General features: G+C 35.2%; 1 protein-coding gene across 3 annotated transcripts in view; it reads left to right on the forward strand.

Annotated features, from left to right (window-relative positions):
- Positions 1-17465, forward strand: part of LOC106056346 (abscission/NoCut checkpoint regulator-like) — a 29202-nt gene that overhangs the window by 5790 nt on the left and 5947 nt on the right. The window contains exons 1-10 of one of the 3 annotated variants that reach the window (XM_013213044.2): positions 2638-2705; positions 4002-4061; positions 5980-6104; positions 6564-6620; positions 7797-7963; positions 8793-8869; positions 9357-9504; positions 10619-10753; positions 11717-11893; positions 12697-12977. In XM_013213044.2, the coding sequence (XP_013068498.2) occupies positions 4008-4061; positions 5980-6104; positions 6564-6620; positions 7797-7963; positions 8793-8869; positions 9357-9504; positions 10619-10753; positions 11717-11893; positions 12697-12977 (1221 nt within the window). In that variant the 5' untranslated portion in view covers positions 2638-2705; positions 4002-4007. Of the gene's footprint in view, positions 1-2637; positions 2706-4001; positions 4062-5979; positions 6105-6563; positions 6621-7796; positions 7964-8792; positions 8870-9356; positions 9505-10618; positions 10754-11716; positions 11894-12696; positions 12978-17465 lie in introns of those variants that run through there. The other 2 variants (XM_013213045.2, XM_013213046.2) reach the window with 2 other exon arrangements.

Consider the following 17465-nt stretch of genomic DNA (forward strand, 5'->3'; position numbering starts at 1 on the left):
AATAAACAAGAATCAATTTAAAAAAAAATTAGTTAATTAGCCTAACTATTGGTAATTAATTATTTTGTTCGGTATCGAACAAGAAAAAGAAATTGTACTTGACAGATGTGGTGATATATGTGAAATTAGTCCCTTTATGTATTGGCTTGAGTCCTCGTGTTCGAATTCAAGTCGTACAACTTTTTTTTGTTTTTCAATATAACACAATTTAAAAAGCGATCACGGTGACATTTACACAGATTCTCCCTTCTCCCCCCCCCCCCTTCCTCTCCCAACTGGTACAGACTTGGAAGAGGAATTTAAGTCATTGGTTAATATGCATGACTAAATGCATGACGCGTAGGACGTAATCATCTTCTTTTTTGAAGTAACGTCTGTATTATATAAGATAAGATAAGATAAGACCTGTCCGGATAGACTATTAGGACCCCATACCCTTATCTGGCGGGGTCCTTCATCATCGACCCATAGGTGTAGCAATAAATGACTCATGATTAAGTCTGGTAGCTGGTATATGCCTTTTGGTGGCTCCATCCTGACCAATAAGGGCCCGGGCTTGCTGCCCTGCCTCATCGTGGTTCCCGGGTGGAAACGGTCGTGAGAGGGGACGACTAGGCCAAAGGGTAGTGAAACAAGGCTCCCGCGGGAGTGCCTAAGGGGGTGCGAGAGCATCTCCATTACACTGTGCGGAGATGTAAAAAACGCTCCCGCAGCGATCCGTCAACACCCAGGCGCCGTCCCTCAAGGGACCGTTACATAAATGGCGTGTCCCGCACGGTTAGCCTGGTATAGTATAGGAAAACGACGGGGGTCCCAGTGGTGCGGCCTTCGGCCGCGTCTCTAGTCCCCGAGCCCGGAGTGTCCGTGTCCATTGGAAGTGAACGCAAAACCAACTCTAAGTTTAACTCCGAGTCTCACTCCGTCGGACAGGGTGGCGGGAAGGCGGAACTCGCTGTCCAATTCAGGCTGATGAAGGGGAGCTTTTTGTTTGCTTTTGCTGGCCTTAGTGTTCCAAGTGCGACGCACAACACTACTAGACAATTTCAAATGACCTATAAGGTTCAGGTTTATTTGTGGAGTGGGCATTCTCCTTCTATGAGGGCATGTACTAAATCGTTTCACAACTATCAGGTCAGTGGAGAACCCAGCTTATTTTGACAAATTTGTCGCTATGTGTAAAAATTGACCGCATTTCAGAGTAATTTTTTGTTTGTTTTTATCGTATCGACCTCCCTGTTATTGCTTCCTCAAATCTTATGCGAAGGCTGGTAACAACCTCATTATGTGATTGAGTACCCGTTCTTTGTTTGTGACCCGATCTCTGTAAGTGACTCTTAAAATCCGTCTGGGCCATTTCATTTAGGCTGATTTTGTAGAGGACTTCCTTGTCATTCATGCATACTCTCTGCTTGGATGACGATTGGTTTAAATCTGTACATTTTTTTCTTAAGACAAATTGCTTAGTTTGTCCTGGATGACCGTAACCTTTGGAAAAATGGCCTCTAATAGTCTCATAGCAGACTTGTTCAAATGTTCTTGCATTGAATGAAGACAGTGGTGATCATAAACTCTCCATGATCCAGCTACTTCTGGAGCCTCAATTTAGACAATATTGACTTTAATCACTAATGACATTGTGCTACTTTATTATTAAAATTCTCCAATTGAATCAGAGATTTTTATACATTTTGGCGCTAAGAGTCCATTTTTTTTACTAACTTTGATGGGCTCACACACTTGGCGTAGACATTAAACAATGAAATTTTCTCCCCCCCCCCCCCCCGGATTCATGCATCTTTGCGTTCCCCGTGACTTTGCTAGGATTTTGCCATCATCTGGGGGCCCGGAGGGCTTGACTTCTTAGGGGGCCCCTGCATTTTGCGTAATATTTAATGTGAAAAACACTTCTCTGGGGGGGGGGGGGGATTTTCAAATTCTCCCCCTCCCTCCCCTTGAATAAATGGTGCTAACACCTCAAGCACTTTACTATATGTATATCTCATGGCTTTTAGACTATTATTCCATGACGACCATCTTTTACGACAAATTATTGCGCGTCTAATAAATTCTATTAGCCATATCAGCCATATGGAATGGCAGTAGCGCCTATCTTGATAATATGTTAACAAAACAAAAACATTTTTTTACAATCAACTCTTTTTGTTTTCGTTTTTTTTAAAGTGTCCTCTATTGGTCATAGGTCCGGGTTCATTGAAACCCTTCACACCATGGATGCTACGCCACTGTTGCGACAGTTTAAATCTAGATCTATATAGCTCAGTGATTTATGGAGTTTTTTTTTAACAAAGGGGGATCACTCTTACTTTTAAATCCATTGTAGGTAAATAAGATGCTGAGCAATAATAAAACTAATCAGATAATCTAGTCTAGAATAGATTTACTAGATCTATAACTGGTCTGATGGTGACACTTCAATGACATCATCATGAACTTCATGACTCAATAAAAAAAAACCTAGATATTTCGAATCTAGATGTAGACATCTAGATCGATTATAGTTATAGAGTATTCTAGTAGATTAAGATTTAGATCTAGATTGTAGATTCTAGTATTTCTAGAAGCTTAATTTTTATAATATAATCTAGATCTCTATATTAGTATATAGATCTAAGACTACTAAGAGTCTAGATTCTAATATAACCAAACAAATAACAAATTGACTATTGGAGTATTGAGTGAGTCAAGTGAGTGAGAGAGAAAGTGTAGTCATGTACTAGCTACTACATAGTCTAGTGTAGCCAGCCTACTCAATAATTGTCAATATAAATATTTAAAATATCAATTACTAATTCAGAATTACTTGAATAACTCATCTACTTTTATTTAAATATATATAATTATATTGGATTGTCGTAGACAATAATTACAGGCTAATCTAGAGTTTTCTAGAGCTATCTGTCGTAGTAGCATTACACGTAGCTGTATGTTTCTTTGATAATTTTTATTTTTATTGTTAAATATTAGGTTTCAAATATTATTGTCATTAATAAAAATATTAAAATTAAATCATTTTTCAATTATCATAGATCTAGAGTAGATTCTAGAGTTAAAAATTATTATAAATACTAAATAAAATTTCTGAATATATACTAATAATATATAATTTTATTATTATCTAATACTGATTGTTTAATGATAACCATTACTAGCTATATAATTAATTATATATCTAGAATCTAGACTAGATATATTGAAATATGTAATGATAGATCTATATATAATATACACAGTTAATATTTATATAGCTCCTCCTTAGTGGTTGAAGATGAGCACATTTCTCATTTCCTATGGACTCAAAGATGACTGTAAAGACCAATGCTCGCTTTAAAAAGCTGGCCGTATATGTGACATGGGTGGGTTAGGTCAGTTACAGATAGGCCTGCTTCTTTTCTCAGCTTTTTGTTGCTACAGCGCTCTTTCGCCCTGGCCACTCCTCTTGCTTCAAATCTTGAGACTCCGAGACTCACAGCTTCACGCCATGAGGAGCGATAGAGAGTTAGTGCTTCCCAGCCCTGAAGGAGTTCTTGAATATTTATAATATAGGCATATACTATATTTTATTATAAAATATAAATACTATATCAGCCTATATACTATATATAACATAGTATAGCTAGGAGTATCATTAGGCTTAGCCCTGATGATGATACATGATTTAATGTTTACCATTAGCAGCTGTTCTAATTAAATCAGATTTGATTTGAATATAATGTAAAAAAATCATATTACTTGTTGTCATTAGACTCTAGTATTACAACTGACGGAGCTGCAGTGGCTGAGCAGTAAAGCGCTTGGCTTCCGAACTGGTGACTGGGGTTCGAATCCTGGTGAAGACTGGGATTTTTAATTTCGGAATCTTCTGGCACCTCTGAGTCCACCCAATTAAACTTTCTCATAATGTGATTAATTACTGGTTCTTGTGTTGTACACATTCATACCCAGGGTTTCATTTTAAACTATGGTTCAAAATTATATTTCAGTGTAAAATGCCAGGACAGTGCTACAAATGTGGATTTGAGTTTTCAGTTTTCAAGAAAGAGGTAAATAGTTTTAAAATGACTTGCGTCATAAGCCAGCTCAACAGGAGTGTTTAGTTACAGCTATTTAAGATAATCTACTCAGAATATGTCAATAATGCTAAAACAACTCAGGAGCAAAGACTGTTATCACTGCTATATTTAAAGTCTTACAAGTGTAAAACCTTATCAACCAGGAATAGAGGCTATTATAGTATGGATTAATTATAAACTGCTATTTAACCTATAAAATTAACTATATATACTTAAATCTGAAAACTTAAGTTATTACAAGAAATATTTTTGCTATACAGAAATTTCAGACCACATGACATACATAATAAGTTTTTTTAAAGACTTTTAAAAAAAATTTAAAAGCCTGTTATCGAAAACGATGAACTTTTGCCAATAATTCTCAGAATTGACTTTCATTTTGTTTGATTGTAAATAAAAAGGCTGTTTATAAGACATATCATTACAAAATACTGTCAATGTAACAAAATTTTTTAAGTCTCTGAAATACTATATTTAAGAACGATGTTAAGATATTTGTCAGTTTTTAAGTGTTTTGAAGCTCTTCCATGAGTTTGACAGAAGATAATGCAACCATATTTGAGCCAGTAATATCAAGTGATTATCTCTCCTTTATCCAGTAGGTGGAATAACATTTTTAAACCCTTAAAATGATTCAATTTTGGGTTGGCAGTAGACATCTAATTGAGTCCTCCTTATAGTGCTGATTTGAAAATAATGTATTTGACCTTATAGTTGTAATAAACTCACAAATACTTTTGAGCTCATCCTCTCCATTTCATAAGGATAAAACAAGAAACCTGAAACTGACCTTTCATACTGAGCTTTATGCATATCTTTGCCAGAATACTAAATCATTTAATATTACATTACATAGATTAAGTTTTTTTTTTTTTTTTGATATACTTTTGTCATTTTAACCTTTGCATTCTTTCTATTTATTTGAGATAAGACTTGCCCAGAAAAATCTTCAGCAGAATTTTTTATGTTGGAAACTTTCTTAATTCACTAATAATAATGTTTCACTTGTTTTATGTTTTGGATGTTCCTTCAGAATTGAGGCTTATTTTATTCTAGCTTAAATTTCCCGCAGGAGATGGAAGCGGGTTCAAACCCAGGACCGTTGTGATGAAGTTCAGGGCACATATTACCCAATCAGTTAGCCAATGATCTAAATAAATTAGGAGTAAGCTATAAAAATAAGTAAAATTTCCTTTTCAGACCTTGTGATCTATGGGGCAGATGATGTAAAGGTCATCTGTTTCTGTGGCCCACGGTTAACTAGGGTGTCGTGTGGCCAGCACAATGACCAACTGCCTTTACTTTTCCCTAACTAATGTCAGGTACCCATTAGAGCTAGGTAGACTCAGAGGCGCCCAAAGATCCCAAAATTCAAAATCTCAGTCTTCACCATAATTTAAACCCTGAACCCCCGGTTCAGAAGCCAAGCGCTTTACCCCTCAGCCACCGCGCCCTGAGTTAGCTATGCACATTGCTTTTGAACTGCTAATTGATATGTTTTGTAAATCTCAAGATGATTTCAGTATGAATAACCCATTGATTGTTTGGGTCTACAGTGGCTTCTTGTGTGTTAAAAAGATTGAAGCAATTAAACAGTTAAATGTCTGATACAAATATTTAGCACCTTTTTTTTTTTTTTTAAACAGACTTATTTATCAATTTGTAATGTAATTAGGACTATAAATATTAGAAGATAAACTGTTAAAGGCAAGCAGGTTACCATATTGGCAAAATAGGGAAAGAAAAGTCCTGTACTCTTATATTTAAATACATTAACAAATAGCCATATAAATCAAGTCTTACGTATATATAGTTTTTCTTGTTAGTTTAGAGAGATATTAAATTTTAATTAACTTTGTGACATTTTCTTTTGTGTTCCATCATGCAGCGGGGATGTAAGAACTGTGGCTATGCTTTCTGTAACAAATGTTTGAATGAAAAGCCCATTCCTGTGCCAAAGAAAAATAACGAAAAGCACCATGTCTGCAATGACTGTTTTAAAGTTTTAACAGGGTAAGATGTGTCAAGTAGAAACATTTGAATTGGCTACAATGTTGTTGTTTTTTAAATGAAATGTAAATAGGGAACATTTTTATTTGGTAAGATAAAGTGAAATAACAGCTCTATTTTATCTTTTTTTTTAAATGGTGGTTTAGTATTAAAATAAACAATGCTTGAGGTAGTGTATCTGACACCACCTAATGGACCTTGGTATGTTGCTAATCCTGCTGGTTAAGGTTTCTACTGGTGATAATATTCATTCTAAGTCCATCTCAACAGTAACTTTAATATAAGAGATAAATTATGTAAAAAAGAATAAATGCTGCCAGTTTTTGGCTGCTTCTCAAGAGCATTGAAAAACAAGCTTTAAGTAACATACAATATTGCCAGGATGACAAGTATTTTAAATTATTTTGATTTGCTTTGATTGTTTGTTTTTTTTATGCTTTGTTATTTTTTCTTTCTAACCAGTGCAGCGCCAGTGCTTAAAGAACATGTGAAATATGATTTACCTGAAGCTTATGTGAAGTAAGACTTTTTCCCAACTTAGACATTTTATTATTCACTGTGCAATCAAACACACACTTGAGAAATAGTATGTAAATCTTCCTTGATATATACAAATATATACTATTGTGTTCCTTTCCTTGATATATACAAATATATACTATTGTGTTCCAGGAACTCAAAGACAAAATAGACTATTTACACTTTCTTTGTAACTTTTTCAGTCAGTAAAATAAATAGTCAGTTACAACTGCCCAGCAATTTATTTGTTCCAGTCATATAATACTGTATGTTATTTTTACTATTAATTATATATAAATAAATATATATATATATATGATGTAAATTATCAGTCATTCATTTCAGATTTGTTAAGAAAGCAAATCAGTAATTTTTTTTGGAAGACAAAATAAGAAATCAAATCAGTAATTTTTTTTTAACTTTTTAAAAACTTATCAAAATATTTTTTGAAAGTAAATTTGACTTGCTTGTACTTGTGAAGTAATACTTCATTACTTGAAACGTGGTGTGCTGATCATCATTTTCTCCAGGGACCAATTCGTCTTTAAGGACTACAATTTCTTTTAGTCTATACTTAAAAAAAAACAGGTGTCTTTACATCCCTTGTTCCATCGACCACCTGGTCTGAATTAATTTTTATATCTTTCTCAATTGAGTTGATTATGCATCACGATAATAAACTTGTGCAAATCCTTTTTGTTTTCCCATTAATACAACAAAAATAAGAAGTGAATAAAGCATGGAACAAATCCAAGAATAAAAATTCTGAACACTTTTATTCATAAATCTGACAAGAATATAAGTATCAGAATCCTAACACTGCAATTACATAAATATATTTGTTAAGCCCAACTTATGTATCTAACAAACTGTCTTTTGTCTCTCTACTAGATTGTGCCCCTTTAATAATTTTACCTTCTCTAGTAATTACTTGAAAGAAACTAGAATATAAATTTCTATTTTAGTTTCATCTGCACAATTCCATTCTCAAGCACATGATGTTAAAAACACTTTTTTTTCTATTACTCTAAGGGAAAGATGTCACATGTTCAATATTAGATTAATCTCTTCGAACTTCCATTGCAATGGATATATATACTTTTACTTTACTACATAATCATTACTGAGTCAAACTTAGACTAATATTAATGAACAATGGGATAACTTATTTTTCAGAAGAGTTGCTGCACTTGAGCAGCGTAATGTGCAGCCTCGAGCAGGGGGTGCTGCACTTAAATCTCAGGATGGTAAAAAAATCCCAGAGTCTCTCATGAAGTTGGATAAAGCAGATAGAGAGATTGCATTGCGCCTAGAGAAGTTACGAGAAGATGATAAACCTAAAGGCAAGTAGACATTAACAGAACACAGATTTGAATAAATATTACAAATGTAAGACTTGAAGTTAAAGAAAGGTTTTTGAGAATAAAGTTTTCATTTGATACCATGTTGTTAATAAGGCTGGTGAAGCTCTGGTGGAAAGAGGTGTTAGATGAAACGATTAGACCATATAAGAAGCAAAACAACCCTCATAGGTGTGCCTATAGATTGAGTTCACTACATTGCAGGGATGGAAGAAAGCCCCAACAACTTTTTCACTATCCGCACACTGCCGCTTTATGCTGGTCACTTCGGCTTGGTCTCTCTCCAAGGGTCTTGGGATACGAACATATGGTAATGTGGATGTAAATACATAACAGTTGTTCAGACAGGCTGATGGAGGGGAACTTCTATGGATCTTTAGTTCAATGAAACTTCAATTCAACCCTTAAGTCAATCCCAAAGTAAAGTAAAGTAGAGTTGTTCTGTAGCTTGCACAATAATCAACCACTTTTGTAATCCATAACAAAATGCTCTCTGGTTTTGGGTTTTATTGTTAGGCTACTTTGTATAGCATTGGATTTTACTCTTAAACAGTTTAAATTAACTAGAACAGTTAAGTAATGTATAGGTTGGAACTTACTTATCAGCTGCGGTTGCCAATTTAATGGGCCACAACATCCAACTACATTTCAAAGGTTTTCTTTGACCCTAAGTCATCTTTGTACTATTTATGAAGGTTCCAGCTTACTTAAATTATTTATAGTATTAACATAACAAAGTTTGGGAATGTTTTTTTAAAGGAGCCAATAATTGATGTAACCAGTGAATGTGTTCATTCAACATTTGTTTTAGAACCTATCACTGATGCCCAGCTTCAAGCCAGACTTGCACAGTTAAAGGGCCAGCCTGTTCAGTCTACATCTAATCCTGTAGGTACATTATTTGCTCAAACTATTTACAAATTTCTAAATCAAATATCCAGCGTGGTTCATCTAAAAACTTGCTTATTTTTAGTCTCTTGTCAAGGCTATTTTAATATTGTTTTGATATTGTTTGATTTTTTTTTTCAAAGTTGAAGCTACATATACATGACCTGATTTACGCAATTACTGAATTTATTTGAGGCAACAAGATAAAACATTTCTGATATTTCTTTACTTTGCTGATCAAACAGTCCTGTTAGAAATGTCAATTTTAGTTTCATATATCCTTCATGCGAAATTTTTACTTCTTGCTTAAAGGAACTTTTGTAATTTAAAAGATAAGATATTAATATTCAAAAAAATTTAATATAATAAAAAATATAATAAAAGCATTGTTAAAAGAGAAATTATTGTCTTTGCTTTAAACATTCACACAATTTTAAAAGGCAAGTAATAGTTATAAACAAAAATATCTTCAAACATTTGATTTCAGGTGTACCAACCAGTGAAAAGAATACCAGAGACACAACAGGTTGATGACTTACTGGAGCAGCTGTCCGAGGAAGTGGCATTGGATGCTCGCTTGCCAGACCCTGCAGAGGAGGTTGAGGAAAGGCTGCGACGTTTCAGAGATAGTGAATGTATGTAATAATAACACTGCCATTTTATATATTTTTTTGTATGATGTAATGTTTGTCTCTTAAACCTTTAGGACAAGCCCAGTAAATGCAGCTCAAATAATAGCTAATGTAGTTCCACTAAACCTTAGGAGGAAATGTCTATACAGGCTTGCTTTGAGTGGTAAAAAAGGTTGGATGAATACCTCCCAGCTAGAAAACTAGTGGATGGTTGGAGATGCAGAAGACTTATCCAGATGCAGTCTTTTATGCATCATGCCACTAGACTATCTGATAAAGCTGGCCTCTTCACCAACCGACAAAACATTCAACGTTTTCTCACCACCTTCCCCCTTGGTGTCGCCCAACAACCCCAGACATACGCTTGAAACTAGTAGAAACTAGTAGACCCTAACGCACTAAGCTAAGGCATCCATCTAATGACCTTAAAATTCTAGCGCTGGAGCCAGGAGACCATCAATACCTTCAAGCCCAATCCCATTTTTCATCTTAAACTTTAATATTGTTTTTTTTTTATGTCTCTTAATTTTCAGAGTTCTATATTCGTTATTATTAGTCCAATGTTGAAAGTGTTGAAACATTAAAAAAAGATATGTGGAATTGATATAAAACTTGATTTTCTTTTAAGCTGAAAGGTGGTTAGGTTCAGGTAGTTTATTTCTTTCCTAAAATATTTCTTTCGAGGTTTAAATCTGAATGTGTTTTTTTTTTTTATGTGTTGAGATAGTAAACTAGTTAAAGTTTCCCTTTCAGACCTTATTATCTATTTGGCAGATGATGTAAAGTGTAAAGGTCATCTGTTTATGTGGCCTATGGTTAACGATTGTGTAATGTGGCCAGCACAACGACCAACCGCCTTTACTTTTCCCTAACTGATATCAGGTACCCATTAGAGCTGGGTGGACTCAGAGACACCCCTAAAGATCCTGAAATAAAAAATTCCAGTCTTCACCAGGATTCGAGCCTAGGACCCCTGGCACAGAAGCCAAGCACTTTACCGCTCAGCCACTGCGACTCCATGTGTAGAAATAACTTATTGTTTATTTCCATCATAGTTTTCAAATTAAAGCTCTAAAAGTTTATGCTTGTGACAGTTTTCTTGTTGCTTTCATCTCAGCTGAAAGATCTTGTAAACCTGGCATTGATGGTCACAACTTCAACCAGGATGACAAGTCAATAAAAGGGGAAAATAATCTCAATATTGTGGACAAAGGCAGACCTGTTAAGAAACTGTATGATAAAAATATCACAGGTAACCATAATACAGGGTGGTCTCAAGAAAAGCGGAATGATTTGTCAAGCAGCAGTTTTATTTTACAAAGAATAAATGTTACACATTTTTTAAAGACTTATAGATGCTCAAAACGTCAGCCATGCACTTCAAAGCAACATCTTTTACCTGAAAATCTAAGCTCATGTAGTGTTTTGAAGGATAACTTGACGAGATATCATTCCAAGCTCTTCCCAAGCTCATTTTCAAATCCTCAATAAAGTTTTTGTTGACTTTTCTGAATCTCTGTTAATAACAAAGCTGCAAACTCAGTAATCCATGACATTTAAGTCTGGACTTTTGGAGCTTGTTATTTATGATCTCATCTGACCCTCAAATTTTCCATTTTTCAAGCAATCATCCTGTGGTACAGTGCTACTTTGTTAAGAAATTCAGTCTTATACCTTTTTTGTCAAAAAGATAAATGAAACAGATATTACATTTAAATCTGCATCTCATAAATCTTACTCTGTTAATAATCTGTTAAAAAAAAAAGGAAAAAAACAACAACACTTTGACCTTGAATGTCAGTATCAAATTGTCTTGAACATATACATTTTAAAAAATAGAAAAAACAAATTGATGTTGGAAGTAATACGGGAGAGTTTAAAAGAAAAACTTTAAAATAACCAGAACTTCAAGATTTTGATATAAGAAGTTTGATTTTATTGTCATATTTCTTTTTTCCAAGTCAAATGTTAGCCCTCTAGTGCTCCACAAGTGAACACTAAGATAATATAAGTAGTAAATATGGACCCATCAACTTTTTTTTCTATATGTGAAACTTTTCCAGAGTATCATGTTCTAAAGTACCTATTTATATTTTGAATGTCTAACATCTTTGACTTGGACCAGAAGTGGTTCAGAACAACCTTGACTGAATGCATTGATAAAGTTTAGCACAAAGCTTCACTAAAAATACACTTGACTTTCTCTGGTGCAAAGGAACATCCACACTGGAAGAGCAGGACTTGGAAGAGATTCACAAGATGATAGCAGCGGCCGCTAAAGAGGTGGAGTCTGATGCACAGAAGGCGGTTCAAGATCTTCACAGAGATAAGGAATTAATGAGCAGACTTAAAGTGTTACAAGCCCACAGAGAACAAAACAAACATTCTGATGGTATGTTACTGGTTGGGTTAGGCTACAAAACAAGCACTAGGTAAAAAAAAATGTTCCCTTTACGACCTAGTGGCAGATGATTTAAAGATATTGTTTTATTGAAAAATTAATGTGAATCTTAATCTCATATTCAGTGTAGAGATCATGAAGGTTAAAGTAGGTTGTGCCTAAGAAAATTAGCTCTCTTTGTCTTAATGTCAGTTATCTATTTTATGGTAAATTAGAAATCCATTGACCCATATCTTAGGTGCAGTTTTGACAAAAAAATGTCCAAACAGTGGTACCGAATTACTTGAATTATTCCGTTGTACCCTCAGGGGAGCATAAAGCTTCAACCACACCTCTCCCCCAAAACTAAGTTCTGAGCAGCTTTCTTCATCTGTTCCCATGTCTCCTTAGTTTTGCTGACCTCTTCCAGGTTTGTTTGGGTCTGCCCACTTTCCTCTTTCTTTGTGGATTCCTGCCTTGCAATATCAGTACTTGGTTTTTGAAGGTGTCCTATCCAGCTCCATTATCACTTTTCAAAATCTTGTGTTAAGGTTTTTTGCTTGGTTCTTTCCCACAAGTTGAGAGTAGATGGTGCTGACTGACTTCATTTTTTTGTACTATGACTGGTCCCTGCTATGAATGACTTCATATTCTTTTAGGATATTTTAAGTGTAATTTGAAATCTTGTTTGTGTCTACCTTTGGATTGTCTTCCAGTTATCAACTTCCCCATTCCATTGTCTCCCCTGAAGTAAGATGCTCAACTTGAACATGTTTTTTTTGTATAATTCATTTTGTTGCCTCCAACACATTCAGATGCTGCCTCTGTCAACTCTGACACTGACAACACAACTAAAAGCACTGAGATCAGTCGGTCCTTGAGCACACAACTGGTAGACTCTGACCAGGACAGTGATGACGATGTTGCAGCAGCAGCGCTGGTCCAGCGTTACATTGAAGAGACCAAAATTGATGAGGCAGTTGGAAATTCAGGAAGACTCCCTGCCGATGAGCCTGCTTTGCCCATCCCATCAAAAAGTTCAAAGACGAAAAAGAAGGCTGAAAAAACTGTCGAGCGAAAACATTTAAATTCAGAGGTAAATATTTGATATAAAAACATGACATGTTCTTTAAAAATCTTTAAATTGACATGTTCTTTTATAGACTCTAAACCTTAAATAAAAAATTTTATTTGTAAATATTTCAAAGACATAATGTTAATTATCTGGTATAAAAAAATTCATTTTTCTCAAATCGTAAACAATTATGATTGGTGCTAAACATCACAATATTTGTATGTTCAGTTAAACTGAATAAACTCATAAAAACAGAAAAAATATTTTAGAACACACACAATAAACTTTTTTTGAAGAACTTTTTGACATTTATCTGCACTTATTACCAACCATATCTTATATTCTGAACATAAACAAGGCTTGTGGCCCATGTGAATCAAATGTTTGCAAAAATGTTTTGTAAAATGTTTTATGTGTTTCGGATACTCCTTCAGAGTTGAAGATAATCTACTTCATAGCCCTAACCTCCCACAGGATGGCACGGTATGACAGTGGGCAGAACAACAGCCCAGCACGCATACCCCAGGACACGTTCTAGTACACAAAATGACTAAATAATTGTAATCTCTATCTTGCAATAAAATGTGTGTTTGAATCATCACTTTCTTCAGCCTACAAAAGCAAACATAAACCAATTTAAAGCACTCAGATTGCAGAGTGAAATGCACTGATTCTATGATTTGATTTTTTTAGTACCAGTTAAAGTGTGAGAAGTTTGATTCAGAAATTAAGGATATTCTTAAGTTTATATAATTTAAAATTTTTTTTTTAGTTGGTGTTTTTAAAGACAGTGAAATGTACTGGCTATCGTTATTGAGTACCTGACCTTTGTTTTGGGGGTGGGGGGAGAGGGGGGGGGGGCTTTAAAGCAGTTGGTTTTTTTGCTGACCACCTTTATTAACTCTAAAACTTGTGAACCTATCCACACCAGTTTCGTGGCGCTTTATGTCTGCAGCAAACGTTACTTAAGTGCTTAATTCAAATCTAATATAATTTGATAATAATTAAGAGCGCTAAAGATTACACAGTATAGACAGTAACCGTGGATGAGAAGCCATCATGATGTAATGATTTCTCTCTTCCCACTAAAAATTTATGAAGATTCCTGTTCTATAGATCTTTTTGAATTACACTTTAATACGTGCAAGAACTCACTCTGTGGAGTGCAACTTTAAATTAGTTGAACTCAATGCAAAAACTATAGAATAACACAATGATCTACAATTGAATTGATATAATCCACAGGTAAACCCTTAAGTTACATTCCCTTCAAATATCCCCTATCATTTTTCTCTCTCCTTTTTTATGTCTAGATTTATGTGGTTATAGGCCACACCTGCCATGCTTGCTGTCCTGACTTGTGACAGAGACATTAGTGCTTGTTGTTGTTATCTATTCTAAACATTTTGTTTACTTCTAAATGCATGAGGTATTTGTTACGTGCGCATCTTAGTGTGAATGTGAAATGGTGCGATTGCGTGTTGAAAGGAAAAAACGACCGCAATGGAGGAATATGAACAAGAAAGTGTTTTCAGTGTTAACAAAGATTAAAGTATTTATAAACTGTGATTTGTCGTTTTCATGTCTAAAGAGTCTCATCCAATATAAAGACGTAACAAGTGGCGCCCAACGCAAAGGTAAAACCTACGTAGTCCTTTATACACAGTTGATCTCCTGTCAACAGACAGTAGAGATATCATATTATATAGTCTAGATCTAGTGACAGGATACTATTCAATTTGATTAATATTAATAGAAAATGGCGGACAAGGCTGAGGTAGCAGCGTTGAAAGAAGAGGGAAGGTTGTTGGAGCTGGAAGGGGCAGAACTAAGAAAGTACGTACAAGAAAGGTTGATGGAGAGGGAGAGATTAGCAATGGAAAGAGAAAAAGAAAAGGAGAGATTAGCGATGGAAAGAGAAAAAGAAAAGGAGAGATTAGCGATGGAAAGAGAAAAAGAAAAGGAGAGATTAGACATGGAGGACAAAAGAGAAAGAGAAAAAGAAAAGGAAAGATTAGACAAGGAGGACAAAAGAGAAAGAGAAAAGATAGCCATTGAAAAGGAGAAGAAAAACGAATTAGTCGCCATTGAAAGAGAAAGATTAGCGTTTGAAAAAGAGACAGCAGAGAAAAAGTTAAAAACAGACCAAGGAAAAGAGAATGATAAAAGAAAGAGTGACTCTACAGGGAATAAACTGGCAAAATATAAAGGTTTGATATTCAACGAAGACAAAATGGACATAGACATTTTTTTTGAAGAAGTTCGAAATAGAAATGAGAGAATTGGAATACCCTGAAGACAAATGGACATTCTTATTGTCGAGATCATTTACAGCGGAGGTGCCTTCAAAAATATGTATGAACCAGGGTAACTACAGCATTGTGAAAGAACAACTACTTCGAACTTTCGGGAAAACAGAAGCTTTCTATCGCCAACAGTTTGTTAATTGTGAGATAGAACCAGAGGATGACCCGCAGACCTTCTTGGACAAAATGAGCAGCCATTTCGATAACTGGATAGAAACTGCTGAGGTAGAAAAAACCTTTGACAGTCTTAAGACATTTCTCATGCTGGACAAAGTGATGTACGAGTGTCAGGAGGAATTAAAAATATTTCTGTTGGAGAGGAAACCGAAATCCATAGAAGACATAGTAAGACTGATAAGGGCTTATAAAGTGGCTCATCCCGAGAAGAAATTATCTAGAGGCAGTGATATAGAAGAAATAGTTGCCTTTAACAGAACATGTGAGACACAGAATAACTCTCACAGAACAAAGGAGACACAGGATAGACAGTATAGAAGTGGTACATATGAAAGACAAAATGATAGCTGCAACGGAAGATATCAAGGAAACAGACAGGAAAGAAAGGACTGGGAGAAAGGTAGAATAGAGCAAGGCTTATCATTGTCATCTGATACTGGAACATTGGAGATTTTTCAGACATTCGTAGGGAACAAGGCAGCCAAGACCATCAGGGATACAGGGAGCACTATTATTGGAGTGAATAAGGATTTAGTGGAAGACCATGAATATACAGGCGAATCTAGGAAGTGTGTTATGTTTAATGGGAATATTGTACAATTACCGATTGCTAAAGTTAGTATAGACACACCGTATTTTAAGGGGACAGTGGAAGCTTGTGTTGTAGATCAGGGTGAGATAGATTTAATTATTGGGAATATTCATGGGGTGAAAATATGTTCAGTAAGGGAGATTGAGAATTGGAAGAAATATTATAGGATAAAGTTTACGCGAGGTAGAAATGGGGATGTGGAAGAAGACATAAGATCTTATACATCAGATGACATGGGTAGCAGAGAGCACGAGAAGAAAGAATTAACAGATAAGGTAGAAAGCAATGCAATAGGAATGGGTCCAAATCAAAGTAAAGTAAGGCAATCAGTGGTACAGGGAAAGCGATTTAAACCCACATATAGACGTACAAGTCCATACATCTTATGCTTTAATTGTGGGAGAAGGGGGCATATCGAGTACTATGTACGGGTGCTCCACAAGGTTGTGTACTTTCTCCTGTGCTATACACTCTTTACACTAATGACATAAGAAGCATCTATGACTCAGTTAAACTCATTAAATTCGCTGATGATACTGCCATAGTCGGTCTTATTTCAGGAGACGAAACTCAGTATCGAAGCTCGATAGAAGAGTTTACAAACTGGTGCACCGACAACTTTCTAGAACTGAATGTAACAAAAACTAAAGAACTTATAATAGATTTTAGAAAGAAAAAACAAACTATACGTGAACTGCAAATAAACACTACATCTATAGAACAAGTAAAGGCATATAAATATCTAGGCATTATCATCAACAACAAGCTTTCATGGGAAGACCACCTTGGAACTCTGACAAAGAAAACAGCCCAGCGACTCTTTTTTCTATACAAACTCAACAGTTTTAAATTAAATAAGAAGATCCTTGAGACATTTTACGGCGCGACTGTACAAAATCTGCTAACATACGGAATAAGTTGTTGGCAAGGCAACGCCTCATCTAAACTGTTGCAACGTCTAGAAAACATCATTAAAAAAGCATCAAAAATTACACTCACAACATTACCACATTTAAAGGAACTTTTTGAACAAACGTGCCTAAGAAAAATCGAAAAAATCTTGGAAGACAACGGCCACCCGCTCCATCAGAACTACGCCAGGTCGTCGCGAAGTGGGCGACTGCTGTCAATCAAAACAAGAACGGAGCGGTACAAAAACTCGTTCGTACCTCACTCGGTCAGACTCTATCACCGCCACTCATTGATCAGGGAACATGAAATGCACCAAGATACCTGTGTGTAGTCGCTGAATGAACTCTTTATGTTGTCTGTTGTATTTATGTGTATTTTTCTGTTGTGTTGTCTTTATATGAGAAACGAGTCCTTGTAATCACAACAAATTTCCGTAAGGATCAATAAAGCAGTCTTAGTCTTAGTCTTAGTCTTAGAAGACAGTGTCAACAGTTAATTAGAATTAAGGAATCAAGGTACAAT

This window comes from Biomphalaria glabrata, chromosome 3 (assembly GCF_947242115.1).
Source record: "Biomphalaria glabrata chromosome 3, xgBioGlab47.1, whole genome shotgun sequence".
Taxonomy (NCBI): domain Eukaryota; kingdom Metazoa; phylum Mollusca; class Gastropoda; family Planorbidae; genus Biomphalaria; species Biomphalaria glabrata.